General features: G+C 43.5%; 2 protein-coding genes across 2 annotated transcripts; one reads left to right on the top strand and one right to left on the bottom strand.

Moving 5' to 3' along the window:
* Nucleotides 1-638: 638 nt before the first annotated feature.
* On the top strand, nucleotides 639-8348 carry LOC117829825 (UDP-glucuronosyltransferase 1-2-like). The gene is made up of 2 exons (XM_034707534.1): nucleotides 639-786; nucleotides 6446-8348. Exon 2 carries the CDS (start codon nucleotides 6456-6458, stop codon nucleotides 8058-8060), a length of 1605 nt encoding a protein of 534 aa, XP_034563425.1. The 5' UTR covers nucleotides 639-786; nucleotides 6446-6455; the 3' UTR covers nucleotides 8061-8348.
* Nucleotides 8349-11572: 3224 nt separating this feature from the next.
* On the bottom strand, nucleotides 11573-18515 carry LOC117829826 (C-type lectin domain family 10 member A-like). Its single transcript, XM_034707535.1, has 6 exons — nucleotides 18416-18515; nucleotides 17090-17206; nucleotides 14624-15358; nucleotides 13876-14027; nucleotides 13542-13669; nucleotides 11573-11957 (listed from the first exon to the last, which is right to left on the bottom strand). The coding sequence occupies exons 1-6, from the start codon at nucleotides 18501-18503 to the stop codon at nucleotides 11789-11791; spliced, it is 1389 nt and encodes a 462-aa protein (XP_034563426.1). The 5' UTR covers nucleotides 18504-18515; the 3' UTR covers nucleotides 11573-11788.
* Nucleotides 18516-18932: the final 417 nt, after the last annotated feature.

The following is an 18932-nucleotide window of genomic DNA, read 5'->3' as shown; positions in this document are numbered from 1 at the left end:
TTTTGTTTCCAGCTGTTTTTAGTCAAAACACTCAGGTAAGAGTGTAAATTGTTGCACGCCATTCCCCATGCTTTCCCTGCATGTCCAGCCTCTCTCCAACTTTCTTATCTAACAACAGTTGGATGCACAAAAGTCAATCTTACATAAAACACTCCAGTTAACCAGTTTCACCCTGCCGGTCCAGAAGATGGTGGTGCAGACCAAACTGGAATCAAAAGCTAAATCCAACATGAACATAACTTCACACCCTGCAACTTTACAGGCGGTTAAACCGTCATTTCTTGTTGTGAATTGCAGTAAAAGTACTGAATATTTTCCTCTTCATCAAAGAACTAAACATGTTAAATAATGAAACAATACAAAGTACTTCAGGATCTCAAAACCTCCCTTTTTCTAGACTAAGTAGCTGTGCAGGATGAGCTCGCTGTGCAGGCCGCAGCAGGACAGATTCGATTCTGACAAAGAAGTGTTTGGGAAAATATTATGTTACAGCAGTGTGTGTGTGTGTGTATGTGTGTGTGTGTGTGTGTGTGTGTGTGTGTGTATGTGTGGTCCTAAGAGAGAGAAGGGCGGGCTCAGTGGGAGTGCAGTGCCCCTCTCCTCCCCTTTCAAAACACACACACATACATCTGAAGACCATTTGTTGAACCCCCACCCCCGCAAACCTCACTTCCTTATGTAACACAGTCATCAGGTTGGAGTTTGAATTCTTTTACAAACAGACGCCGGGCTCGCTCGTCCTGACGTGACTCAAAGAACATTTCTCCACTGCTTCAGGAACTCAAGGTAGGCAGCAGCTCTCCTTCTTCTACAATGCATGAGCTTTGCAGCAGCCCTGCAGAGAAAACACTCAGATCTCTGGACTTGTGCAAGACTGATTTTGAACAGCTGCTTGTATTTGATGTATTCAGTTGTGTAAAATGTTAGATTCCCTCTCTAACTCTGTCAACAATAGACGTGCAGAGAGGAAACTGGACCCTCCAGGGCATGTTTTGATTACAGATCCTGTTAAGTGTTGTGAGTCTGCCAGGAAGTCCCGACTAAACACAGATGATGTGATTAGAAAGCAAAATACTGCCAGGAATTAGTCTGTGCTTGCATTCCCCTGGACTTTAATCTGTTAAAGCAACTTTCCAGTCACCCCTGGTTTCTGTATGATCCTCTGGTTTACATATTAACCATGCAGGGAACACAAACGCTTAAATGCATAACACTTGTTGCTACTTGTTTCATCTTAAAAACATGGATCATATAGCTGATAACAGTAGCATAATCCTGCACTCATTCCTTCTTCTGGGAACATGAAATATATCCCATTGAAAGTAGCATTAAAGTCGCGCTGTGCTGCAGCTAAAGGAGAACATCATTGTTATCTTTTGCAGCATGTCACTCTTTAAACACTGCAGGACATACTTTGCACATTCTGTACTGCAGGCTGCAGCTATCAGTGTGCACGACTGACCGTTTGTATAAATCTTGATGTTGATTTCAGTCCTTTTGTTCAACATATTATCAGATTGTTCTTTCAGGGACTGCTGGTGCAGCTCTGTGGTGACATCTTGCACGCCATGTAGAGCGGCCCGTGTGCAATTCCCACTCTTAAGCCTTTGCCACAAGTCCTTCCCCTCTCTCTCCTCCCTGTTTCTAACTCCACCCACCATCCTGTCCTCTCAGTAAATGCATATAAAGTCCCAAATTAATCCCCAGCTTTCAGCAAGTCTGTGTCTAAATGTGATCTTGAAACCTTTACAGCTGCGTTGTACATTATGTTGCCAAATGCATGACGTGACATTCCAGTGCCATTGATCAATCAACATGAAAAGGTAATCAAAGAGCTTTCAAGTTAAGCTGTTAATCAGTCAAACTGGACAGGCCAGTGCTGAAGTGCCAAAAACTGCAGTTCCTCAAGTGTCCACTTGAGGCTGGCTCCAAAAACCAAGGATATACCATTAGCACCCATTTTTAGAGCAAAATTTAACGTCATAATGTCTGAAGCTCAATTCTTTATTCAGGATTTTTTTATAGACTCATCTATTCTGAAGATATCAAGACTTATGGCCGTGTCACACCTTGAAGATTTAGCCAGCGTTTTCCCGACGTATCAAAATGCCTCTAAAACGCTGACATACGCTGATGTTCTTTTCAGTTTTGGGCGTATTCATATCATATTCATAACTTATGCCCAACTACAGTCCACTTGTGCAAAGCACAGACGACGAAGTGTGTACAAAGGCTGCGGCTCGTTAATGACGATGTCTACGTGTTGAAATGAGATGCTCTTCATTGGTGATTAAAAAAGGTGTGTGTTATTAAAAACTCTGATGATGATGAGCCGTGGAGAGTGTCAGAGGAGTGAAACCAGCAGGAACACAGCCTCTGCTCTTTACAGCAAGTCACACTTATTGACTGCAGTGCTTTTAAAAAACGTCACATTTTGAACTTCATTGAATTCAACAACAGCAGCTTTATCGTTGAACACCAGCAGACTCCGACATGCTGGCTTCAGCTTCTGTTTCAGAGGCTCTGCTGTTTGACCCTGAGTGAAGGCCCCAAGGCTTCTTACAATCACACACACGCAGACACACAGCACTACGTGTGTGAGCATGTGGCAACCATCGCAGAACGTACCTACAACTTATGGCAGGCGTATGTCGGATGTATGATCCATATGCTGCAGACATAAGGCTGATTTATACTTCTGCGTCTCCCCTACGCAGCAGGTGCTGACGCGGACATGAGCTCCACATACTTGTGCGTCGGTGTGTCCATGTCGCGCAGCAATTCTCCTCTGAAACGCTTGAGGGCAGTGTGGTCTCTCTGATAGCCGGTCGCCTGCTTCCGGTCCCGCTACGATCTCTGTTTACTTTCCCACAGAGTTTCAGAGCGTGTTATGTTAATCTACAGCTGATACATGTTGCTGTTTATCATACAGACATGATTACATGAAGAAGAGAGAGGAGGAGATGAAATACACGGCCGATGTGTGGCCGATGTCCGGGATCCCGGAAGTGCTGTGAATGCGGGAAAGACAAAGCCGTCGAGCGGACCAATCACAGAGCTTGCGGTCCGCGTCGGCTCTACGCGTAGTTACATTTTGGAGGAGGTGCACGTCAGCTACGTGCGTAGGCCTCTGCGTAGGTACGGGAGCTACGCGGACCTACGGCGTAGGCTACGCCGTCGATTCGACGCAGAAGGATAAATCAGCCTTTACTCGCCATGCTACGACGTATACCCGCATGATTCAGCGGGCTCTTAACTTATACAAAACTTAACAGGGTCCCCACGCATCCTGGAAAACCTGGAAAACAGTTGACCAGTTTTCCAGGACTGGAAAACACCTGGAAAATGGGAGAACAAGTAAAATGTCCTGAAAAATGATTCCAACATGACTGTGTGCGACCTGACAAGGTTAAAAAAAACACATCCCCATTCAACATTTGAGGACATTTTTGTCATTCAGTTCTATTTAGGTCATTAATGCTCTGATCCTCTGATTATTATTATTTATTTATCTATTTCAGTAAGGCAGCTTCCAGAGTCCTTTGCTGGCTCTTTTGTTTTTTACTCAGCTCATTTTATTTCATATTTTTTGAGAAAAGAGAAAGCTGAGATGAGAGTTGGCCATCATTGTTGCTTGGTTGCACTAATAAAGTGCTGTGCATCTGTAACCGGTGGAAATCTGCGTTGTGTTTGTTTAAAGTTGACTGACGACCAACACCAGGACTTCGTTTGTTCTGCGTTTATTCTCTGTTAATCAGACAGACAAGAACCTCAGAGTTTATAAAGTATGCAGCCCGCCTCCGCTCCTCTCCCCAAGGGATAACATACAAAAGGGCGGCGTAACAAGCATGAACTGTTACGGCCTGAGCAAAGGACTAGGACCCAAATGCAGAGTACAGGGAAAAAGTATTTATTAAGCAAAAACCAAGGTTCAACAAAAAGCGCCTTGCAGGTAAAAACAACTGAGAAAAAGTACAAAACTAGGAGTAACACAAAATCACCCAAAAGGGAAAAAAGATTCTATCAAAAACTCACAAACAAAAACTAGGAATCAATCCTCTGGAAACAACTCGAGATAAGTAAACAGAAAAGCGTGGCTTGAGTCTCCTCAGGAGCAAGGCTACAACGGGACATGGAGCATGCGGCTAGAGGAATAATCTGGCACTGGAGGAGTGTTTGGTGGTGGCTTAAGAAGCCAGTGCTGATGAGCAGATCAGGGACAGGTGTGCCTGATGAGCCTCACTGCTGAGGAGACCGGCCCCGCCCCTACCCATGCAACCTGCAGGCAGAGAGAGAGAGGGTTAGGGCAAATCACACAACAAATCAGGACCATAACATAAACATTACACTCACATAAAGGATATAAAACACAATAATCATACCTGTTAATCAGACAGACAAGAACCTCAGAGTTTATAAAGTATGCAGCCCGCCTCCGCTCCTGCACAGATGAAAGCACATTTCGACTAGCTTAAACCTTCAGTGCACGTAAACCAGCACGTGCATGTTCAGTTAGTCTGCTTAACCATGACTTTAAAAAGGAATAAAAGTAAACTCTGTTTAATATACACATAGGAACACTATACAGGACAAAAGCACACATAGAATAAGTAAATATATGGAAACAGAAAAGTAAAGTGACGGACACCTACCTCTCCCCAAGAGCTTTTGTCATGCTGCTATAGGCCTAGACTGCCGGGGGAACTGGCACACTGACACTGGGATCCTAGCTCACCTTCTTCCCCCCAACCCCTTCATCACTTACTTTAACTCTGCCTGTCCCATTAAAGTTACTAACCATAGACCTTTCTGGAGTCCCTGAGCTCCATTGTCTCGTAGATTCCTCTGAGCTGCCGTAGACGTCCTCCTGCTGTGGACGATCTGGACTCCAGCTGATACGGACGTGCTGGACTCCAGCGGCAACAGCTTCTACGACTCGTCTCATCACTATCACCTCTCTCTCTTACTCCCCTCTATCTGTCTTTCCAGACCCAACTCAGTCGAGGCATGATGGCTGTCTAACATGAGTCTGGTCCTGCCTGAGGTTTCTGCCTGTTAAAAGGAAGTTTTTCCTCACCACTGTAACTAGCTAAATACTGCGATGTGTAATGCTCATGATGGATTAAGGTGGGGTCAGACTGAGTCTTACCCTGTCTTGGTGTTGGGTCTCTGTTCATAATTTGACATAGTGTGGTCTAGACCTCCTATGTTTGTAAAAGCGTCTTGAGATAACGTTTGTTGTGATTTGGCGCTATACAAATAAAGATTGATTGATTGATTGATTGATAACATACAAAAGGGGAGAGGGAAGGGGGCAAATCAAATATAAAGGTCAAGATACCAACGAAGAAGAAAATGACCGGAAGACGAGGCTGCACTTCAAAATACTTTTGGAAAAAGAAATATACAATGAGGCTCTACACACACACACACACACACAGGTATACTTTGTGTAATTATAAAGAAATAATAATTAAGACTGCATTTAACCCTGTTACATTGCATCTGTGGTTGCATTGTTCTATAATTAATTTGCCATCGTTTTTAAGCAAGAGATGATTTCATGGATAGCCATAGACTGCATGTCTTCAATGTAGACTTCCACTGAGAGGAACATATTAGACTATTTAGGAACTGAATTAGGAACTCAATTTAGACTATCATACCAGCTTGATCATCACTGGAAATGTCCTGGAAAATGATCTCTGGAAAAGAGTGGGAACCCTGACTTACCTATAACTTATGCAACGTACCCCAGCGCCAACTTTTTATACACTGGCTAATTTGTCAAGGTGTGACATGGCCATAACAGTTATGAATAATGTAATTCCCTCGTAGCACAGATGGACACACACAGGTTTTCTTACAATGTTTATTTGCAGCTTTTCCTCCAAATCCACGGTGAAAACGTGTTTGCTGCAAAAAGGAGGGAACGATCTTTAAACTTGACACCGTATATTATAGTGAGACGAGTGTGTTTTCTTTCTACCTCAGAAAAGTTGCTTGATGTTGTTGCGACTTGTCTGTCAGCTGATTTATAGAGGTTTGGTCGTCCTACCTGAAGCTGCAGGGCGACCATGCTCCCTGTTGTCCTATAAATCAGCTGGCAGACAAATCACAACAACGTCACGTCACATGACTCTTCTGTGGAAGACTGCAGGAAGTTTGTAGTCGAGGCACATCGAGGTAAAAAGAAAGCACATTGGTGAAGTAATCTTCAAACTTGTCCATAATCCCAACTCCATGCTTACAGCCTGCTCCTTGCTCCAGGCGCTGAGAACCGCTGAACTGAAGCTGGATTTCAAAATAAAAGCACCTTTGCTTCCTTGAAACGAAACTACTTATAATGCATGTGAAATAGATCGCAGGTAGACTAGTCCTTATAGGTTGTTGCAGTCCACTGTGTCTGTGTTTCACACCCATGCATGCTTGCTCTTCTCCTCAGACTCGTTTCCATGGGGGGCATCCCAGGAGTGTCACTTCTCTTTCTGGCTCTCAGTCTTCCCCTCCTGATGAGTCCCAGTGTCGAGGGAGGAAAGATTCTGGTGTTCCCGGTTGACGGCAGCCACTGGGTCAACATGAACCTGCTGATCCAAAACCTCCACGCCAGAGGCCATGAGGTCACCGTGGTCCGTACGGCCTCCAGCTGGTACCTCAAAGAAAACCAACCACATTACAGCACCATCTCCATCACCCTACCAGAGGCCATCTGCATAGAGGAGCAGGACTTCTTTGTAACCTTCCTGGTCAAGATGCTGGCAATTAAGAAAGCAGGGGGGTCTCCCATAGCCTTTATGGAGTTCTACTGGGAGATGCTCACTTCACTGTCAAAAATTCACCAACAAGCCAGCCTGGTGGGGGTGGAAATACTTGAAAACAAGACTCTACTGCAGAGCATCCGGGACACTCAGTTCGACATAGTTCTGACCGACCCAGGTTTGCCCGTTGGAGTTATTGTGGCTCACGAACTTAAGCTGCCAACTGTGTTTAACGTGAGATGGATCACCAGTGGAGAGGGGCACTCTGTGGTGGCTCCATCTCCCACATCCTATGTTCCAGCATCAGGATACGCCGCCTCGGACAAGATGAGCTTTGTGGAAAGAGTCCAGAACATGCTCTTCTTTGTCCTCAACATGTGCATCGACAAATACATAGTATGCCCTCATTACGATAAACTTGTGGATCGGTACTTTGGTCCAGATGTGAACTTCTATCATCTTCTTCAAGGAGTGGACATGTGGCTCATTAGGGTGGACTTCGTCTTTGAATTCCCCAGACCCACCATGCCGAACATCGCCTACATTGGTGGCTTCCAGTGTAAGCCTTCTGAGGCTTTATCGGACGAGCTGGAGGAGTTTGTGCAAAGTTCAGGAGAGCACGGATTCATCGTAATGTCTCTTGGCACACTGGTCAAAGGTCTACCGCTAGAGATCACCTCTGAAATCGCTGCCGCCTTTGCCCAAATCCCTCAAAAGGTGATATGGAGGCATTTAGGTGAACCCCCAAACAATCTGGGCAACAACACCCTCCTGGTGAAGTGGTTGCCCCAGAATGATCTCTTAGGTCATCCGAAAGTCAGAGCCTTTGTGGCCCACGGCGGCACCAACGGAATCTACGAGGCCATCTTCCACGGAGTGCCAGTCGTAGGCATCCCCCTTCTGTTCGACCAGTTTGAAAACGTTTTAAGATTGGAGGCAAGAGGAGCCGCCAAGTCTGTTGACGCATCCACACTCACCAGCCAGAGCTTCCTAGAAGTGATACAAGAAGTTCTTCACAACCCGTCCTACAGCTACAACATGAAACGCCTCTCCTCTCTGCACCGGGACACACCGATGCCCCCTCTGGACACCGCCATTTACTGGATTGAGTATGTCATCAGGAATAAAGGTGCTTCACATTTACGCACCGAGTCTTACAAGATGCCCTGGTACGCCTACTATTCTTTGGATGTTATGGGCTTTTTGGTGGCAATCCTTTTGATTCTGACGGCCGTTGTGGTGGGAACAATAAGATGTCTGTGCTTGAGACTGTGCAGAAGGAGAAAACCCAAGCAGGAGTAGTCGCTGCACATGCATACCAAATGAATACTAACATTTGGCAGGCCACAATTTAGATCTTCAGCCAAACTCCAGAGACGGTGATGTTGACCCTTCAATCAGGATGTGAACCACTTTGATCTGGACTTAAATATGCAAACAACTGTTGAATGCACTGCCAGTGGATTTTTGTGCAGACGCTAAGAGTCCCAAGAGCCATCACACATATCTCATCTCATCACCTCTCTCTCTTATTCTCCTCTATCCCTCTTTCAAGACCCAACTCGGTCTCAGCAGATGTGTGTCTAACATGAGTCTGGTCCTGCTGGAGGTTTCTGCCTGTTAAAGGAAGTTTGTCCTCACCACTGTAACTAGCTAAATGCTGCAAGGTGTAATGCTCATGGTGGATTAAGGTGGGGTCAGACTGAGTCTTACCCTGTCTTGAAGTTGGGTCTCTGTTCATGATTTGACATAGAGTGGTCTAGACCTGCTCTGTCTTGAGATAACGTTTGCTGTGATTTGGTGCTATACAAATAAAGATTGATTGATTGATTGATATCCATGGTGGATGATTACTTTACTCTCCATCCAGTGCTTTCAGCGAGTCAAACGGCAAAGTATCTCAAAATCTAGAGGCTTCATTAGCAACACATTTTGCACAGTCATGCCTCTCACGCAGGGTTGAAAATTAACTCTTTTGTTCACCTGCAACGATCTCAGGTGGAATCCAAAGTATAATAGCCGATCACTATATGTAATGACGCACAGTATGATAAACAAGGCTTGTTGTATTCATGCTATGATTAATATTTAAGCTACTAAAGAAAATAGACTTTGTCAGGGTTGGTTAGTGCCTTCAAGTGGTGGACAAAGTACACATCTTCATTACTTAAAGGGGACATATCACGCTTTTTTCATCAACATATATTGGTCTAGGAGGTCCCCAAAACATGTCTTTAAAGTTTATGCTCAAAAAAACACTTTGAAATCAGATTTTGGTCTGCCTGAAAAGTCCTCTTCTTCATTCCTCATCAGAACAGTCTGTTTTCCCTCTGACCACGCCCCCTCCGGAAGTGGATGTGCCTCGGCTCTCCAGCACGTTGATCTAATGTTTACATGTTGGCTGAATATACACGGCTGCTCAGAGATCACGTTACTTCAACCCTCTGAATCTGATCCTGACGGAGAGGCGCCTGCAGCAGGACCTTTCTGAACCATTGGTCATAGATTTAGTGTTTCTTGTTGTTTTATTTATCAATATGTAGACGTGTGTCTTGGTACACAGCTACGAACATGTAGCTATGTGGCTATGCTAACTAGGGCTAGCACTTATCCATGATAAATAAAAATCATCTACTAGATCTTCAAATCTGCAGACGTGGGGAGTAAAACCGACCTCTACCAGAAAGGCAGCAGGACCTTTTCTGAAGGATTGGTCACAGATTTAGTGTTTCTTGTTGTTTTATTTGTCAGTATGTCGACGTGTGTCTTGGTACACAGCTAAAGCTACAGCTACAGCTACAGCTATGAACATATAGCTATGTGGCTATGCTAATTAGCGCTAGCACTTATCCATGACAAATAAAAATCATCCACTAGATCTTCAAATCTGCAGACGTGGGGAGTAAAACCGACCTTTGTGTTTATTAAGACAGCCTACAACTAGCATGCCTCCCTCCTAAGCTCCTTGTTAGCACACATGTGTGCAGGGAATGAAAAACGGAGGAGGGGTTGAGTTGTATTTTATACAGTCTATGGGCTGAACAAGCTCCGAGCTCTGACTCCGTGACAGACCGGATATTGTTGTTACGTAACAAAAACACTGAAGTCTGAAACGGCTGGTTTCACACACATTTACAGAAAGGTGGAGAAATCAGAACAGGGGCAGAATGGATTTTTTTCATTCTCGGGGGGTTTGTAGACAGGGACACATATTTCAGGTAAAGAACCATTAAAAAGTCAATTTTGCATGATATGTCACCTTTAAGTCTTCATATTATTAAATCAAACATAAGCCCAATAAGACACTTAAATGTAATAAATAGATCAAATAAAACACGTTAAATATGTGGCCTGAGCAGCATTGGAGGAAACAAAATTTGCAAAATCACGGACGTAGTATCCGTGACGTCACCCATCTGTTTCTGAAGCGCTGTTATGAGGCCAATCGTCAACGGCGGCCATATTGCTGCTGTCGAGCGGTTGTGACGTAAAGAGGCGGGCTTTGAGCCTCCTCGCCAACATCTACAGTGTTCCCGCCTGTCAATCAAGTCAGCTGTGCCTCTCATTGGAAAACTTGTAATCTAAATATCTTCAAAATCACAGCGTTATGAAAAAATTCACCCCCGGTACAGTGTGTGCCGATCGATGAATGATCTATCCAGACTACACTGGTCTTTTGAACCAGGCTGTTAACATGTTTATTTCTGCTGTAAAGATCGTCTTCTTTGAATTGGTGTGTATGTGGTTTCCGGTACTTCTGGAGCCAGCCTCAAGCGGATCCTCCATGAACTTCAGTTTTTAGTGTCGTATCTTGCCCTGCCCGTGATGTGTAGATGTAGAAGGAATCTTCGTGACACTGGCTTGCTTGTTTAGTAATACATTTATTACAAGAAAACAATACCAGTATCGGACAAGCACCGCGGAATGCCTGGAAGACAGCTCTGCAAATCTGCTGACTCCCAGAATGCTGTTGTCCAGCACCTTTTATAGGTCTTTGAGCCAATGACATAGCCTACTGCAAAGCCCAAACTTGTCTTGATCTCTAGTTATTTACTATACCCTCCTGGGCTCTGCTAGCCTAATGGTTACAAACATTGTCCATGCATGTCACTAAATTGGAAGGGGGTCTCAACCAAAATTCCTTGAATGTCTGGGGCAACATAGGTTTCTCTTTGACTTGTTTTACATCAGTTACTTATTTCCTATCAGATACTTCATTAGCACTAACACATTAGACTCATATTTTTAGACTGGAGGTTGCCGCTTGGTTTCCCCCCCTGCTCCCAGATAAGGCGCCCCCCACTCGTTGGTGATGTGACCCGGCCTCTAACCCTTTGTCCTAAACTAAGTTTAAGTTGGATAATACGTTGGGCATTACGTTTGCTAAGCATCAGCATGTGAGTGTTTCATCTGTGCAAATGTTGTGTTTAAGATTAACATCAAACTAATAGATTTATTTCTGTTAGAACATTTGGATCGACAGAAAACACTGGTTTTGTTCTCCTCCATGCATTTGTTGGGCATAATTGTATATAATATAAATATGATCACCGTGCAGCCTTATCCTGCAGCTGAAGCATCCTGAAACTACACACAATGACAGCTGTGAAGAAGCTACTTTATATTTTAGGGGTTTAAATCATTGAAATCACTTTATATATGTGCACTGAATGGAGAAGAGTTTGTCTGTGCAAATGTTTATTCACTCTGTGTGTATTTACTTTCACTGTATGAGCAAAACCCCTACTTTAAGTTGCACTATTAAGAGTTTGAAAACCGGTCACAGATCCCAAGCTTAAAAAGACAAGAACACATTGATGTCTTATTTGTTTTTATTGAAGGATTTTGAATCAACTTTGTTATGAACTGTATCAACAAAAAGAAGTCTGCTCAAGTTGTTTGTAGATGTAAATAAAAAAGTAAGAAATGAACAACTCCTGTGGTCTTAGATCTGTAACTGTCACAGTGAGGGAAACTTCAGATAATCTGTTTTTATATACAATATGAAAAAAAAATGTTAAAGGACAAAACTAAACGCTCTTCTCACAGATCCATCTGTAAGGAATCCTACAGGAGCCGTCCATCCACGACGTGTGTGTGTCCTCGGTGGTGTCTATGTGTCCGCAGTCTTCTCCTGAAGGGTCGTCCTGCTTCCAGTCATCGGGCTCAGTTCCTACTCCTGGTCTGCTGAGCCAGAACCTGGAGGAACAGTAAGAGGAGGTGTTATACTTCACGCATGCGTCCTTTGGAATCATCTACCAGTCAGGGTCCGGGAGGCAGACACCCTCTCTACTTTTAAGAGTAGGCTTCAAGCTTTCCTTTTTGATGAAGCTTATAGTTAGAGATGGATCAGGCTTGGACCAGGTCTTAGTTATGCTGCTATAGGCTTAGACTGACACACTGGGATCCTGTCTTTCCCTCTCTCTCCTCTCTCTGCCTGTCTCTCACTTTAACTCTTCCTGTCCCATTAAAGTTACTAACCATAGACCTTTCTGGAGTCCCTGAGCTCCCTTGTCTCGTAGGTTCCTCTCGATCTCTGCTGTAGATTCATTTTTTGAGGTCTGTTATTCATCCTTTCTTTCTTTCTTTCTTTCTTTCTTTCTTTCTTTCTTTCTTTCTTTCTTTCTTTCTTTCTTTCTTTCTTTCATTCCTTCTTTCGTTCCTTCTCCTTCCTTCCTTCCTCCCTTCCTTCCTGCTTTCTTTCCTTTCATTCTTTTTCCTTTTTTCTTTCATTCCTCCCTCCTTCTTTCTTTCTTTCTTTAATTCATTCTTTCTTTCTTTCTTTCTTTCTTTCTTTCATTCCCTCTTTCATTCCTTCTTCCTTCCTTCCTTCCTGCTTTCTTTCCTTCTTTCCATCTTTCTTTCTTTCTTTCTTTCTTTCTTTCTTTCTTTCTTTCTTTCTTTCTTTCCTTCTTTCGTTCCTTCTTTCCTTCTTTCGTTCCTTCTTTCGTTTCTTCTTCCTTCCTTCCTCCTTCCTTCCTTCTTTCTTTCCTTCTTTCTCTTTTTTCTTTTTTCTTTCTTCTTACTTGCTTTCATTCTTTCTTTCTCTCTTTTATTTCTTTTTTCCTTTCATTCCTTCTTTCGTTCCTTCTCCTTCCTTCCTTCCTTCCTGCTTTCTTTTCTTCTTTCTTTTTCTTTTTTTCTTTCATTCCTCCCTCCTTCTTTCTTTCTTTCCTTCATTTCTTTCCTTCCTTCTTTTTCCATCCTTCCTTCTTTCTTTTTCTTCTCTTTCTTTCTTTGTTTCTTTGTTTCTTTCATCCCTTCTTTCTTTTTCTTCATTATTTCATTCATTCTTTCTTTCATTCTTTCTGTCTCCTTTTCTCATCCCGTTCTTTCCTTCTATCTATTCCTTCACCATTTATTCTCCTCTTTTTCTTTCTTCTGGTCTCCCTCTCTTCTCTCTTGTCTTAGACCTTTCTGGAGTCCCTGAGCTCCCTTGTCTCGTAGGTTCCTCTGGATCTCTGCTGCTGTGGACGTGCCAGACTCCAGCTGCTACAACTACTACTATCCGTCTCCCCACTATCATCTCTCTCTCTCTTCATCTCCCTCTATCCCTCTCTCCAACACGGTAGGTCTCAGCAGATGTGTGTCTAACATGAGTCTGGTCCTGCTGGAGTTTTCTGCCTGTTAAAGGAAGTTTGTCCTTGCCACTGTAACTTGCTAAATGCTGCAAAGTGCTCTGCTCATGGTGGATTAAGATGAGATCAGACAGAGAGGACAGACTTTTTGAAAGGAGTAAATTGAAAGAGAGACACATCAAAATGTCCTCGTAGTCTGACTTACTGTACGTCTGAAGAAAGCGATCCGCCGTCCACCCAGCTCCAGTCACCCTCCACCTCAGCGTCCGTCATCCCAATCCACAACCTGGAGCCACTCTGCTGCACTGCCCGGCTGCTCTCAAAGATGAAACTCTGAACAACACAGAGAAAACTCAGATTACACTCTGTTTTATTTGTTATTACAGTCATCCAAAGCTTGATCCGTGAGGCAACTGGACTGGTCCAGTGTCCGGACTGGTCCAGTTGCCTTACAGATCAAGTTTTGGATTACCATGACCTGGATGACTTAGACCCTTCACAGACATTTAATAGTCATGTTTTCTTCTGTTGAATTCTACCTGTTCTTCTTCACTGTTGATGATGAGAAGGTCGCCCCCTTGTGTTTGGCACCAGGCTCTGCTGGAGCTCCAGGTGAGAGTGTGAGGGGAGAAGTAGTAACACTTTGAGTCAAAGTGTCTCCAGCTGTCCGGACACCTTTTACAGCTTCGCTCTGTGGAAAAACAATAAGACAAAAACATCTCTCAGTATAAGTTACCATAGTTATATAAACACTCATTTTATTCTTTTCACAGCATCTTTTCTTAACTCTTTATTCCTCGTCAAACAGCAGCTCAGTCCGTGGACCTAAGCTGCAAAATATCATGATCTAGAGGACCTCTAGCATCACTTTTGGCAGAGCATCATATCAAGTGAGCTCCTAAGGTACGTCAAAGAAGATATTTGGATGTAAAAAATGTGCTTCGTGAGGTTTGTTGCATGAATTTAAATTGTTGAATTCCCACAAACATGCAAATGTCTCGTCTTTGCATTGGATTATTGTCATTGTGCATCACAGATTCATCATTTCACATCACTTCCTGTATAGTCTGGGTGTCAAGATGCCAAGAAAAGGATATTAAAGTGTCATGAAATGCTGAATTGGATGGATTTGGGAGAAACTATCACACCAGAGCTTTGTTAGAGCAAAACAAAGTCAGGGAGGGAAAAGGGTGATTGGTGAAGTTTGCAGAAAAGGTGCGTTTTAATTTGTTGAATGCCAGTGATGCAGGGACTGTTGAAGATATGAATAATAAAAGAGATTTGTACCGTTGGTCTCGTGATTAACCACGGGGCAGTAGAGGTCCAGGGAGTGATAGGCCTCCTGCAGCGACCTCACCTCCTCCGTCATTCTATCCCCCTGTTCTCTCCTTCTCTCCTCTCGTTCTGCAGCCTCCTCCCTCTCCTCCATCAACACCCTGCTCAGGTTCTGCTTCTGTTCTCGCAGCTCCGTCACTCTCTCCTGAAGCTGCACGTTCAGCTCCTCACAGCCGTCATTCAACAAAGCCTCCAGCTTCTCACTCAGGTTTTTAACTTCTATGTGAAACTTGTCGTTGATCTCCAGAAGCTCCTGATTCTCTCTCTTCACCTGGAGCAGCTCGTCTCTCAGGAGGCCGGTCGTCTCAGACAGTCGCCGTCTCTCCTCCTCTTGCTGGGTGTTGGACTCTTTCAGGTGTTTGATGGTTCGAGTCATGTTCAGCTCCTTGTCCTCGTGCTCAGAGGTGATCTGGACCTGTCGCTCCAGCTCTTGTGTGAGTTGTAAATTTGCAGAAGTCAGATTAGAGGTACTCTGTGCTAACTCGGCGCTCTCCAAACTCAAAGCGAGATTAACTGAGAGCAGTTTGGCTGAAGTCCTGTTGAGGAGTCTGGTCTGCTCCTTCAGAGTTTCAGTCTCTCTCCTCAGCTCTGTGTTTGTTTTAGTGAGAGCCTGGAGGCTGTCAGTGACGTTCTGGTACTCAAAGATGCGGCTTTTCTTTTCTGGTTTACCGTCTGGCTCACTGTTATCTGAAAGGTAAGGAGAAAGAAATGTAAACAAAGATGAACTTGGCACCGATGACTTAAAGGAGAAGGTAGATAGTTTGTTTTTTATTCTGAGACTAATGTGAGAGGTCAGAATCAATCTAAGGATCCCACAGGGTTTGACTCCTCTTAATTGCTTCCACTCCCGTCCACTTGGTGGCAGTGTTGCACCTCTAACACGGTTGTGCTACCCCTCAATACACATCATCTACCTCCTTTTTTCTTATGCAGTAGCTTTAAACTTCATACAAGTGAAGCCTAAACATGTTGCTTTTCCCTTCTGACTGACTGCAGTATAAGTCTGTAGACCCGCCTCCTCCATGTAAACAGATGGGACATGGGTCAAACTAAAAAATCTGAATACACATCAAATATATGTTTCTCAAATATGGTTTCGGTCATTATAGTTAGTTATCATCACATTGATTTAGGCAAGGCAAAGCAAGGCAAGTTTATGTACAAAGCACCATACAAAGAGCAATTCAAAGTGCTTTACAGAGTTAAAAACAAAAACCAGAACAGTAACAATCAACAAAAACATACAGCAAACACTTCAAACATAAAAACTGTATATGCGGCCAGTTATGTTTGATCTACTCTCTCTCTCTGTGTACTTATGTAACTTAACGTACATAATAAATAGTGTTGGGTCTTATTATTTATCAAAATTAGGAGGGATTATTATAAATTATCAGCCTCCTTCACTGCTTTGAAATTCGTAACTTGCAGAGTCTTAAGGCTGATTTATACTTCTGCGTCGCCCCTACGCAGCAGGGGCTGACGTAGACATGAGCCCCTCATACTTGTGCGTCGATGAGTCCGTGTCGCGCAGCAATTCTCCGCCGAAACGCCTGAGGGCAGTGTGGTCTCTCTGATAGCCGGCCGCCTGCTTCCGGTCCCGCTACGATCTCTGTTTACTTTTCCACAGAGATTCAGAGCGTGTTCTGTTAATCTACAGCTGATACATGTTGCTGTTTATCATACAGACATGATTACATGAAGAATAGAGAGGAGAAGAGGAAATACACGGCCGATGTGCGGCCGATGTCCGGGATCCCGGAAGTGTTGTAAATGCGGACCTATCACAGAGCTTGCGGTCCACGTCGGCTCTACGGGGAGTTACATTTTGGAGGAGGTGCACGTCAGCTACGTGCGTAGGCCTCGGCGTAGGTACAGGAGCTACGCGGACCCCCAGCGTAGGGTACGCCGTTGATTCAACGCAGAAGTATAAATCAGCCTTTACTGTCCCGCAGGACACAGAATCACAACTGAGTCTTTACTGTGTCGTGGCTCAGACCTCTTGACCCCCCTACAGGGTGCCTGTATGCCCAACATCTAATAGATCCAATATCAGGTTTATTCCATAACGCCATCCCTTGTCAGAAAATACCCAATTTAAAATATGACATTAAACAAACATAAGCATGAAAACATCAAATATTTTAAAATATAAGATCGAGAAAGAAAGAAAGTAAATTTAGTTACAAAACTTAGTTAAAACTCAGTTTGTTAAGAGAAATTAAAAGTTTGTAGTTACAGAAATAAAAACTAAGGTTTAAAAACGGTTTTGCATCCATTACTGAGCAGAGTAAGCAGCGTTAAAGAGGAACGTTTTTAGTCTGGACTTAAAAGTGGTCATGTCCAAGTGTTCATCTTTCTGTAAAGTTTAGTTTAATGTATTACAAAAAGGACTATAACACCATGACTTGTACTTACACAGGACAGAAAGTGATACACAGGTCACAAACAGACACAAGAAGAGTGTGGAGAGAGCGACGATCCGACAGACGTGGTGACACGTTGTGTTTTTTCTGATGCAGAGGCAAGCTGGAGCTGAAATAAACAACAACAACAAGTATTAATAATATTCATCTTTATTTCTATAGTACATTTCTAAACAATGTTACAAAGTGCTTTAATAATATATTTTAAAAAAGGTAGCAGTAGAGTGATCTAACATTTCATGGAGGTAACAATGTTTTATATGAGCTGTTTGTGTTTTTACAGACAGTAGAGCCCGTTCAGTCAAATCAAAACTTCTTCTAATGAGAGACACGCTGCTTTTCAAGTATCCAAAAAACAACTTAAAGCCTTCTTCACTTTCGTGTCAAATGATCTGAAATACAGATGCAACTGAGATAAATGAGTGAACAGGAAAATAAAGTTTTAAGGATTTATGATTGACTAACAAAAATATATATCAAAAATGTCCCTTTGCACGAGGTATAGGCTTTAATCTGTTTGCAACCACACTGTAAGGAATTAAAATGCATTCATTTTTTTTAAGGAGTGATTTTAAATGATGAAAAAAATCTCTAAAAGTAGTATGGGAGGTAGAGCCTTCAGTTATCAGGCCCCTCTCCTTAAGAATCATCTACCAGTCAGGGTCTGGGAGGCAGACACCCTCTCTACTTTTAAGAGTAGGCCTCAAACTTTCCTTTTTGATAAAGCTTATAGTTAGAGCTGGATCAGGCTTGGACCAGCTCTTAGTTATGCTGCTATAGGCTTAGACTGACACACTGGGATCCTGTCTTTCCCTCTCTCTCCTCACTTACTTTAACTCTTACTAACCATAGACCTTTCTGGAGTCCCTGAGCTCCCTTGTCTCGTAGGTTCCTCTGGATCTCTGCTGCTGTGGACGTGCCAGACTCCAGCTGCTACAACTACTACTATCCGTCTCCCCACTATCATCTCTCTCTCTCTCTTCATCTCCCTCTATCCCTCTCTCCAACACGGTCTCAGCAGATGTGTGTCTAACATGAGTCTGGTCCTGCTGGAGGTTTCTGCCTGTTAAAGGAAGTTTGTTCTTGCCACTGTAACTTGCTAAATGCTGCAAAGTGCTCTGCTCATGGTGGATTAAGATGAGATCAGACTGAGTCCTGTCTGTAAGAGGGGACTGGATCTGATCCGGTCTTGATGTTGGGTCTTTGTTAATAATAGAACATAGAGTACGGTCTAGACCTGCTCTGTTTGGAAAGAGTCTGAGGAGAACGTTTGTTGTGATTCTGCGCTTATAAATAAAGATGGATTGATATTACTTACACATGTCCTGCTCCTGCTTGGTTGAAGTGATTGTGATTGATCCAGATCTTGAATTATTAATCCAGGGGAGCCAATGAAGACCGACCATTTTACCTGCACAGACAGACAGACACCTTTCATATCAACCAAGACATCTTAATCTCAATCTAAAGGACCCACTTCTTTAAAATCAGCCCACACAGTATCATCAGAGCGCTGAGTATGTCTCCAGCATGTTCCCAGATTATTTATATTCACAGTATTACCGACTTCACTTCAGTATAATTCTAAGAGTATTATGAAAGCTCTTTTAAACTACATGTAAAAACAACCCACAAAGAAACCTCCACCCCCTGCCTTACCTCTATCTCTGTGTCCCTCCGTCTGCTCCAGTGTTTCAAACAGTGTGTCCTTATGGTTGTCTCATGAGGTGACTGCTGGTGTGTGATCCTGCGTCTCCCTTAAAGCCCCCCTCACTCACCTCCCCCCCACTACTTTACATCTAACGCTAATAACGGCCTGCTCTGTTTGATGTCAC

Source organism: Notolabrus celidotus, chromosome 18 (assembly GCF_009762535.1).
Source record: "Notolabrus celidotus isolate fNotCel1 chromosome 18, fNotCel1.pri, whole genome shotgun sequence".
NCBI lineage: Eukaryota > Metazoa > Chordata > Actinopteri > Labriformes > Labridae > Notolabrus > Notolabrus celidotus.
The sequence above is the reverse complement of the archived record's forward strand: the minus strand, read 5'-3'. Positions and strand labels throughout refer to the sequence as shown.